General features: G+C 53.2%; 1 protein-coding gene across 3 annotated transcripts in view; it reads right to left on the bottom strand.

The window, feature by feature from the left end:
* Window positions 1-2617: 2617 nt before the first annotated feature.
* The window catches only part of PGAM5 (PGAM family member 5, mitochondrial serine/threonine protein phosphatase), an 8894-nt gene continuing 484 nt past the window's right edge, over window positions 2618-11027 (bottom strand). The window contains exons 1-6 of one of the 3 annotated variants that reach the window (XM_040620064.1): window positions 10221-10438; window positions 7290-7468; window positions 6005-6130; window positions 5807-5895; window positions 5547-5680; window positions 2618-3640 (exon numbers count right to left, since the gene is read on the bottom strand). In XM_040620064.1, coding sequence (XP_040475998.1) covers window positions 3490-3640; window positions 5547-5680; window positions 5807-5895; window positions 6005-6130; window positions 7290-7468; window positions 10221-10411 — 870 coding nt within the window. In that variant the 5' untranslated portion in view covers window positions 10412-10438 and the 3' untranslated portion in view covers window positions 2618-3489. Of the gene's footprint in view, window positions 3641-5546; window positions 5681-5806; window positions 5896-6004; window positions 6131-7289; window positions 7469-10220; window positions 10439-11027 lie in introns of those variants that run through there. The other 2 variants (XM_040620066.1, XM_040620065.1) reach the window with 2 other exon arrangements.

Genomic DNA, 11027 nt, shown 5'->3' with positions numbered 1-11027 from the left:
TTTTGTAAATCATTTTTTATTTTCCTGAAACTTGCTTTTTGCGAATATACAGTGATACTAAGTAGGTGTGAGATTTTTGTTGTTTATAAAAATTCTGAATTGGAACTTGTGTTTAAAAAAAAAAGCTTATTTCTTTCGTGTGCTAACAAGAGACAGGTCAGGAATATTGGAATCAAGATTTGGATTTTAAAATTTAAAAGGTAGTTACACACGGCATTTTCACTTGTGTAACAATCTAGATATAACACAGAAAAATACAGTCTATTCTAAAAGCCAGTGGCATTTATAAAAGGCATCTTTGTTCTTAAGAAATAGAATACAGATAGTACATTCACAGCGATGATCTGTTTTCTGTAAAATCCTCTTCTGTATGTTGTTGTAAATATTCAGATGGAAATTAAAAGTGTTTCTGTCCAAATTTTGGAGACTTTAGTTCTTGTTTTCTGAAGGTTTAGGTTATCTTTGCCTATTTCTCCATTTCTTTTTATAAGGTGGCCCTGGCCGCAGTGAATGCATTATCATGTGTCTTAAGGTGATTTTGCTTTCTATTTTAAGATACTTAATGAAATAAATTATTATTAAAACCATGTGGTAATAATTCTAAGCTTTCAGAAGGACTGCTGTCATGGGCGCCTAGGCAAAATGCCGTTTTTAGTAAAATCTTTAGTAGTAGTGTAATGAAACAATATGTTAACCTGATAGTGGTGAATTTGCTGCTTTTTGGGCCCTTTCGTTCCTAACGTGGTTGTGAAAAACTTGAACTTTCAGTTAAGCTAGCACAATTCATAATTGCCTTGGAAACGAGAAACTTTTCTTGTGACGTTAACAACTGGCGTGTAACTTCTTCAGTTCAGAAGAGGTGATGGGGACCCCTCTGCCACAGTGGGGTGGTGCTGTGGTGCCAGCCACGGGGGACACAGGGAAGTCCCATGGTCGTTGCCTGGGGACAGTCACCGCCAAGGTGTTGTAGAATGAGTGCCCACCCCGTGGGGCAAGTGTTGTTTTGCAGCCATCTTGGGAGCCTCCCGGTGAGAGCTGAACCTGGTGCCCGTATGCAGAGGGCGGGGAGAGACCAAATAAAGGGTCAGGCCACTCCAGTGTTGGAGGTGGCAGGTGTAATCCGCAGAAGAACTTTCGCACGAGGCTCGTCTTGGGTGGCAAAATGAATAGATCCCTGTATCCAGCCTCCCAGTCTGAAGAATTTATATAGAAGCCCTACCTGGCTCAGCCCCACATCACCATCTCAAGGCCATGTCCTTGGAGCAGCCTCTGGGACGGGACAGGTGAGCGGAATCCACACCAAGGATGGGAGGCTGTGGCGAGCTCACGGGTCAACGGGCAGGCACATCTTTCTGAAGACCTTCCTCCTGAACAGCAAGGACCACAGACAGATCTCTTGAGTAATTCTGGGATGTTTCCAGCAACATCACAGCTTTCAGAGGGAACGGCGGTCTGTGGGATTACTGCCTTGACAGACTGTGGCTTCAGATGTCATCACTCACTGCCCTGTCGCCAGAGCGGGGTCTGCCCACGGGGCTCATCAAGGCACGCACTTTTCTTGTCTTACGCTGACGTTTTGCATTTGTGCACAAAACCCGTAAGGATTTTCTGATTTACAGATTGCGCTTATGATCCTTTCCTGACGGTCTCAGAAGAAAATATTCTGGAATAAACAGCACAGCACAAGAGGAGCCAGCTGCCGTCTTCCCACTGATGTCAGTTCAGGTGCCCTCATGTTAACATGGGTATCCTAACTTAGGATACTGTTGCTGACGTCTCAGAAGTCTGCAGTCATCTGTCTCACTGCAGAGAAGTTTCCATCAGGGGCTCCTGTGACCCCATGTCAACACCCACCTCTTGCTTCTCGGCTGCATCCCCCCACGTGGGCTCGTTTTCGGTTCCCAAAATGCTGCCCTGCTTCTCAAAGTTCAAGTGAAATGCCACCATAAAGGCAGATCTGAAGGGGCGCCTGGGGGGCTCAGTGGGTGAAGCGTCTACCTCTGGCTCAGATGATGATCCCAGGGTCCTGGAATTAAGTCCTGCAGTTAAGCTCCCTGCTCAGCGGGGAGTCTGCTTCTTCCTCTGCCCCTCACCCCACTCGTGTTCTCTCCAAAAAAAAAAAAAAAAAAATCTGAAGAAAAAGGAGATCTGAAGACGGTAGAGTGAGGCAGCTTGCAAACCCCTTGAGGGAAGAGGGAAGGGGACCTGCCACCTCCACCTTCAGGCGTGTGGGTCCGAAGGTCCAGGGCTCAGGCTCAGGGTGGGACCTGAGGCCTGTGTGGCCCCTGCTCTCCCATGCCTCCTTCACTCCTGGGGTCAGAGGTGTGTTACCTGCTACTTCTGTGCTTTGAGAAGTTGGCATAGCCCCTGGCTTACTTTCAAAACTGTCTAGAAAGTGGTGCGTGGTGGATGCCTGTGGAAAACCATTTATCTAGCTCGCTGTCCTGGGTCCCGGCCTCGGCCCCAAGTGGGCAGACAGCTGGCGAAGCCGTCAACCCTGAGAACACACAATACTGTGGGAAAGCACTTTCCGCAACTGCAGGTCTGGGGCTGCTGCCTGCCACACTGCCCAGGTTCCTGTTCTCTTAAAAACATTCACAATCAGTACTTTGAAAAATCAGTAAAATAAAATTTTTATTTTGCAGTTATTTCCAAAGTTACAGAGAAATGCATCAAATGTCCCAATTACTTGCACAGATTGCAGAAAATGTTCATAACTGCGTCATAGAAATTGTAGTTTCTCCTAAGTTAACAGGATATTTGGGATGGACACATCACATCTAAATAGTTTAATCCGTAAGCATAAAGGATTAACAGCCAGAGGCAAACATTTAACTGCCGAGTATTTTATTGAAACAGGACACCCTGCTGTCCCATCACCATCCAGCCACCTCCCTCCCGGCTGAGGCGTGGCTGCCTGCTGGGAAAGGCCCGACCACGTAGGTGAGTTCAGACCCAACAACGTCAGACGTGCAGGATTCTGGCCTGAGAAACTGGTTATCAAAGCAGGAACCCAGATGATGAGAATCTTGAGTTGACAAATATTTAAGTGATAAAACGGTCTTAAGAAAGGAGAAGGATGTATGACAAGAAGTTCTGAATGGAAGCGCTGGCAGCCCCTCCTCCTCGGAGCCTCGAGGGGCTCGTGTGGCCAACTGTGGACATAACCAAAGACACCCGTGCGGGTTAGTCGTGGTCCCCGCAGACGGCATGAGAGGCCTCGTCCTGGGGGACGAGGCAGAAAACCCCAAGACAGAAATAGGCCAATCTGCTCAGAACAATTCCCTTTTCCATCCTGGGCCAGAAGTACAGACGGAAATTCCACATTTTAGATACTTTAGATATTCTTCGTACTTTTTCACTGTCCTGGAGAAGAGCAGCGTAACCGCAGTGCAGCCTGTGGAGGGAAGACAGGGAAGGAGCCGTGTCCTTGGCAGCACCCACAGAAGCCACAGGGGGACTGAGGAGAGCGGGTCCTCCGGGCAGCCCTCAGGAGCGGGAGATCTTGTCCGGAGGCATGAACCCTGTGTCCCCGAGGGTCCTGAGTGCCACTCGGCCGTCTGGCCGGACCACCAGGTGGGTGATGCTGCCATTGTTGAGAGACAGGCGGAGCCAGCCTTCTGGAGGGAACTGCAACGCCCTGGAAGGAGAAGGAACATGCTAAAACAGGGGGCTCTGTCACCAAAACGGGCTGGGGTCAGGGCAACGCTAACAGCCCCCAACCCCAGGTAAGGTCTCGGGGCAGACTTTCTTGAGGCTGGGACCCATATAGGTTAAGTCTGTCCCTCCTGTTTTCAAGCAGGGGTTTTCTCAGAAAGGAGCTGCTGGGCTGATGCCATTCCATCAAATCAAATAAGGGGCACGGTGACGGCCCAGCCCCTCTTTGGGTCAGGGGATCGACGCAACTCAAGATGTGCATGGGAGTCAGAAATCCATGGCTTCCTGCAAGTGCACGCGACTGAGCTAACAGTGTAACCGAAAGGGGGCAGCGGCAGCCAGACAGTGCAACGGGCCCGCTCCTGGCCACTCTCCCCCTGCAACGGGGTGGTGTAATCCACAACCCCAGAGCCTTTCCTTGCTCTCAGACACACTTCTAGGTGCATTATTTGCTGAAAAGCCCAGTATCATCATGGCCTCCCCAAGCCATCTGACGTCCTTTGTGCCCTAAATGTCCACATGGACGAGGGGCGTCCCCGCAGCTCACCCTGCAGCCTCAGGAACAACTACCCTCATGCTGCTCTTTAAAGTCTTCTCCGTGTCCCCCCCACAATTTCCAGACTGCCCTCGCATATCGTGATGGGGATGCTTCCAGCTCCTTCCAGCCCTTTATGCCACACAGGTCACCTCTACTCCAAGTCCCTAAATACTTCTGGTGTGTTCAGCATTGGGGTCACTTCTAGTGGCTGCTTAGGTCAGCCTGTCCCAGGGTGTGGTCTAACGTGGCGTTTCCACACGCGAGATGCGCAGAGCAGGCAACAGGGAACGGTACGTGCTGAGCACAGGAGCTCTGAGATGGCCTTCCGGGAGCACTTTAGTTTGGAGGTTGGGAGCCCTGTCTGAGGCCCGCCCCTCTTCCCCAGCAGCACTCCACCTGGCCTGGAGCCCCGTGCCTCCTGTCCTGGACTTCTCACGAGAGGCTGTGCATGGGACATTGGAGGGGAAATGTCCCCCCACCCCCCTGGGCCCCAGCCCTGACGACAGGCCCAAGGGTCAAGCACGGTGAGCAGGCACGCTGAGCTTGGATTTGGACAGTGCCACAGGCCAGCCGGTGGGCTGTGTCCTGTCCTACCACTGCCAGACACATCACACAAGAAGAGGAAATCCCTCAGCTGTTAAAATGCCTGACACACACTTTCTAATGGATGCAGAGGGTGGCTGGGGTTCCAGCTATTTCAAAGTTTCTACTAAGTGAACTTTGGTCAAATACGTAAGTACCCAGCGGGCTTAACTGCCTCCAGGGCCCGCTGGCCCATGGCTGCAACTCAGGGCAGGTGTCACTCATGGCAGCTCTGGAAGCTGCTCTAGTCCGGGGAGTGAGGCGCGTCCAGAGGACACAGGAGCCTCCTTCCGGACGCCCAACAGCCAGAGCAGCGAAGTGACCAGCACGGGGATGGGTTATGACCCACAGCGCCAAATACAGCTCCGTGAGTCCACAACCCTATAGATAAATGAACAAAGAGTTAAGACTGAGCTCTTACAGAAGAATTTCAATTAACAAATGAGGACAGAATGAGGGAAACGCACAATCACCATCAGGCAAGCAGCACCACAGTCTCTGCTGTAGCGGGACCCGGCGACCAGTCACCGAGAGGAACACGACTGTACCGTGTGCGAAGTCCAGCACACGGTGCCGTAACCAAGTGACCACGTGAGCATCACCCAGAACGTGCCACTGACTTCGGGACCCCAACCCGCGCCGGGACTGCATCTGGGCTGTTGCCGCCAAAAATGCATCATCAACCAGAAGGCTGACGGGGCCTCCCGCAGAGATGAGCCGCACAGGCGGGCGGGAGAGAAAGTGGGCCAGGGAGCCCCGTCCCCCTCACCGGCACACGATGTAGCGGATGACGTTGGCGTGGCAGATGAAGATCTCGTAACTGTCCTCCTGCTGCTTGGCGTCTGCCCGGTGGATGTAGTTCCGGAAGGCGGCCTCGATCCGGGCTCCATCTTCGTAATACTGCTGGGGGCAGGGCAAGGAACCTTAAGTATGGAGGCAGCGTGCAGGCCACGGGTGGAGGGGTATGGGGAGAGTGGGGCAACGGGGGGTGCAGTGGGGGACACTCCCCGGGGGAGTGGGGGGTTTTACCACAGCCTCTGGCTTCCAGTGGGACACGGGTGGGTCGGGCTCGATGGGGGCACCTTCTCTCAGCAGGTCTGTGCTGACCTTGCAAACACCTGCGGGAGAAGCAGTGACTCAGTTGCTGCCCCTTGAGGAGAAGCTGCCCAGGGCCCTCTGCTGTTCTCAATCCTGCTGCCCAGGGACCTGGGGATGCCGGGCACTCACCTGGCAGGTGTTTGCTGATGATATCAGTGGTTTCTATCGCACGGGTCATGGACGAATGGACAATTTTATTAAACTTCAACCCCAAGCTTGCAAGTCGGAGCCCAGTTAGTTCAGCCTGTTCACGACCTTGAAGGTGAAAAACACCGGAGAATTACATGTTGCTGGAGTTCCTCTTTTGTTTACTTTACAAATACTCCAGTCCTTATCGAGTACCATTGGGGCTGGGGGACAAGGTGGGCAGGCCCTCCTGGGGCTTGGGCCTAACTGGGAGGCCAGGCATTCAACAGGTAAAGTCAATGAGATAATGCAGTTACCTTCAGCCCCATACAGAAGAAATGTTAAAAACAATGAACAAGGTTGAGGATCGCTGAAGTCTGGGTAGGGTCCTGTTACTGTTTCTGGGTCCCTCATGCCACTTTTATTCAATTCTGTCCAAAGACTGAGTTGCAGCGTGCCACTGACCTGCCAGTTGTGCAGTCATCAGAGGTGTCAACACGTAAAGACCCAACGGCCTCAGCACTACTAAGTACGGACTGCGTGCAGACACAAATGCTTTTTCTCAAATATATTATCTTAGTATCTAGTCGAAAATGCCCTCAGCAAGTCCGTTTCAGCTGCACACGGTAGCACCTTGGATGTGGCGTCACTGCTCACGCGTGCACTCCGAACCCAGGGCGGCAGGGGGCACACAGCAGGCTGGAGAACAGGCTGCAAAACCCTTTATACCATCTGAATTTTTTTAGTACGTGCACAAATGGGTCATATCCTGTCCAACAAAGAAATTTTTACAAATTTAAACTCTATCTCAGACCACCTGTGCTTCCTCTCCTAGGAATTTCTTCTAGAGATAGGCCTGCACGCGGGCACAGAGGCCACAGTGGACGGGCACGGTCAGCAGCACCGCGCGTGGCGGCAAGACTCCGCGATAAGCAGCACTTCTGCCGGGGGGAGGTCAGAGCCGCTATCGCTTAGTCTCATCTGTTTACCATTACGAAGCCGACTGTAAACAGATCTGCAAGTGCTGAACAGAAGGATCTGCAGCAAATGGGGCACACGGTACGCCACTTGCAGAGCGTGAGTGCAGAACACCTCTGCTGGGCTCTGGCTCTGATCGCCTGCGAGCTCCAGCGTGTGGTAAAGTTGAGGATGTTTTCAGTGCCTGTCTCCTGTCAGGCTGATGATCACTGTTAATGACAATTCTCAAATCTAGGCCAAGGACACAGGTCCAAAGGGGCCCAGCGCCACCGGGATGGGTGTCAGTTGGGGCTTGAGCCCCAGCACGTACCCAGGGGTGTCAGAGTGCGGTCCTTTTCCAGGGAGGCATCCACATGGTACTGGGAGTGCCTGATGAGGAAGATGTGTCGCGTGGCCTTGGCTTTGCAGTGGTCCAGCCTGGACGCCAGTTCTTCTTCTCCAGAGTCCAGGTTCCTCTTCCGCAGGTTGACCAGGGACAGTGGTTCTCGCCTAATGTTGAAATATGAGAGTGTGTCCTTGTGGTCCCTGCTCACAAGTCAGCCTTGAGTATTTCTGACAAGACAGTAATTCCATCTTGGGAAAGCGCAGGGACAAGATAATGCCCTTCACACTCTGTTCTCTGCCGCTGGCCCTTGAGAGCCCACCCTCTCAGAGGACATCTCATTTACTGCACAGAGCTGAGTGCCAGGCCTGTTCTGGGGGATCAGACGGTGAACGACACAGACAAGCGAAGCCCTCATGCAGCTTGTGTTCTAGTGAGGAGACTGAGTAAAACAGCCAGGTGATGAGTGATGTGCAGAAAACGAAACCAGGTAACAGGAAGGGGCAGCTGGGGTGCCCACAAGGCCAGTGTGGCCTCACTGATGCAGAGCCTGCAACTGTGCTGTCCAATGTTAGCCACTGGCCATGTGGCTACTTAAATTCAAAATAATGAAAATTAAACAAAAATATTACTCCATTTCCCCGGTCACACTAAGCACATTTGAAATGGTCAGCAGCACATGGGATAGTGGCGATCACACTGGACAGCAAGGAAGAGAACATTCCCATTATCATGAAGAGTCTACCGGATGGCACTCCTGGAAGGTCGAGCAGGAGCTGAGGGGGCGGTGGGGGTGGGGGGCACCAGCAGCAACAATGCCGAGAAACAGCCAAATCTTAAGACAGACATGTCTGGTGGCTCCCAGAACTGAAATTAATAAAAGCCAACAGTCTGTGGTATGGGCAGAGCTAGGAAGAGTGTCCTCAGCAGGGACAAAGTGGTGGCAGAATAAGTTTTGAGGGAAGCAGTGGCAACTGAGGGGTCTTGCTGGGTGAACCTGGGGTGCCCTAATACAAACAGGCTGAGATGCAGCACTGGAGCTCAGGGCTGGGCCAGAGAAGACATCTGGGCACTACAGGCATAGACACAGGAAGCCCAGACTGGATGAGGTTCTCCAGGAAAACGCTGGACGTTTCACCACATGAGGCTCTGGAACTTTCCAGCACAGACAGCCTCCCCCTTCGTAAGCCTAGACTTGGTGAGCAAATACAGTGTGTCAGCTGCAACCAATAAAGCTAGAGTCCAGCGCTGCTTCAAGTAAGTCCTTTCATCTCACAGTGAATCTGTCTCCTTAAAAAAAAAACTAAGAAATTCAGAAGACTGTACTGACGTTTGAAAAAGAGAGTATGACCCTGATCAAATCATGAGAAAAACAGACAAATCCCAACTGAGGGGCATACTATAAAACTCCTGATTTCCACTCCTCAAAACAGTCAAGGTCATCAAAACAAGGAAACCGTCACACCCAAGAGAAGCCTGAGGACACATGACTAATTGTTGTGTGGGATCCTAGAAGAGACAACAGACAATAGCTGAGGAAATCTCAAAAAAGCATGAATGTCAGTAATAACATACAGATATTAGTTCACTGACTGTGACGAATAAACCACACTAGCGTTACAAGATGTTAGGAGTAGAGTAAATCAGGGGTGGAGTATATGAGAACTCTTATCTTTCCAATTTTTCTGTAAATCTAAAACTAAGTTTTGGTTTTTTTTGTTTTGTTTTTTTAAATTAAAGCTTCAAAACAAAGAATACTGGGCGCCTGGGTGGCTCAGTTGGTTAACTGTCTGCCTTTGGCTCAGGTCATGATCCCAGGGTCCTGGGATTGAGCCCCGCATCGGGCTCCCTGCTCAGGGCGAGCCTGCTTCTCCCTGCCTCTCTACTGTTCCCCCTGCTTGTGCTCTCTCGCTCTGTCAAATAAATAAAATCTTAAAAAACAAAAACAAAAAGCAAAGAATACCTATGAAGTTCCTGCTACAACTAGGCTGCCAGTAAATACTAGGTCTGTGTCCCTCATCCAGACTAAAGCAGGAAGGAGGAGCTGGGACCTGGTAAACCATCCCACAAGGGCCACTCCCAAACTCCAGAGCAGTGCTGTCCAATAGAAACACGACACCAGCAACACATGAACTTCAAAATTTCCAAGAAGCACACTGAAAAACTAGAAAGGAACAGGTGAAATTTCAAAAATTCACTTTATTTAATCCAACCTATCAACAATACTATCACTGCAACACATAAACAATATTTAAAAATCTGCACCGCTTTGGTTTTTAAATTTAAATTCACGAACACAAATAACACTAAAAAGTGTTTCCTGATCGCAGGTGCCACTTCTCAAGGGCTCAGTAAGCACATGTGGCTTGTGGCCACGCACTGACCCAAGACCTGGAGGCTCCCGTTCCTATTCAAGATGTCTGGCCATGTCCTTGCACATCTTCCCTGCAAAGAGCTCCCTTTAAGGACCGGGCCGTCATCCTCCGGCCCCACATCCACCCTTCTCTCAGCTGTTAGGCAAAGATGGGGTCAGTAGGCCATCATCCAATCCGAGCGCTCCCGAGCTGAGCGAGGGAAACCAGGCTGACAGCCTACAGACAGGTCCGACCCTGCGTCCAGGCCGGAAAGCGACCACCTCGGACTGCCCCGCGCGCCAGCCTGTCGCAGGCACCACTGTCCTCCTTCCTCCAAACGACCCTCGGGGACAGGCGAGGCGGCCGGGGCTGGGAAGAGGGGTCGAGGGCGCCCCCGATCGCAGCCAGCCTCGCGGCCACATCCGCAAGAGAATCCGCCCGCGAGCCTGCCCCGCCTGCCCCTCTGCAGAACCGACCACATCGGACCGAAAGGAACGGCAGGGGCCCGGGAGGGTCCCCACCGCCCGACAGTGGGCGCACCCGACGCCACCCGCGGGCCCCGCACCTGTCCCAGTTGGGGTCCCAGACTCCCGGCCCGGGGCGCGCGGCCCCCGCCCACGCCGGCGCCTCGACCACGCGGGGCTCCGCGTCCCCGCCCGCGCGGGGCTTCCCCACCGCCACGGCCGAGAAGAGCACGGCGGCCGAGCCTCCGGCCAGGCCGCACGCCGCCAGCTGCAGCGCCTGTCGAAACGCCATGCCCGCCCGTCCCGCGCCGGCCCCGCGCAGGCGCTCACAGGTGGACGGCGCGCCGCTAGGGACACGATTCCGCAGGTGTCCGCTTCCGGCCGGCGGACAGCGCGGGGACGGAAGTCCCGCCCCCGGGGCCGACGGGCCGCAGGGTGGGGACACCCTGGCCGGGCGCAGACAGTTTCCGGGAACGAAGGGGAGGAGGGGTGGTGGGCGAAGGTTCTGAGACCCATTCCGGGATCCTTTGCGGAAGGCCCCGGTGCAAATTAGTCCTGCCTTCGAGCAGCGAGCGTTCGCGCGGCGCCACCCGTCCGCCCAGCGCTGCCCGTGTGGAGCCGCCTTCCAGCCGCAACGGAGCATCTGAGCCAGCGGCTGGGTCGGCGGGCTGTGTGTGTGTGTGATAGAGGTGGGGTTGTGGGACGTGTGTGTGTGCGTGTGTGAGAGAGACGGGGCTGCGGGACACGTGTGTGTGTGCGTGTGTGTGTGAGAGGTGGGGTTGTGGGACGTGTGTGTGTGTGTGTGTGAGAGAGGTGGGGTTGTGGGACGTGTGTGTGTGCATGTGTGTGTGAGAGGGAGACGGGGCTGCGGGACACGTGTGTGCGTGTGTGAGAGAGGGGTTGTGGGA

This window comes from Ursus maritimus, unplaced genomic scaffold, assembly GCF_017311325.1.
Source record: "Ursus maritimus isolate PB19 unplaced genomic scaffold, ASM1731132v1 scaffold_33, whole genome shotgun sequence".
Classification (NCBI taxonomy): domain Eukaryota; kingdom Metazoa; phylum Chordata; class Mammalia; order Carnivora; family Ursidae; genus Ursus; species Ursus maritimus.
Note: the sequence above shows the minus strand (reverse complement) of the source record. Positions and strands in the feature narration are given on the sequence as shown.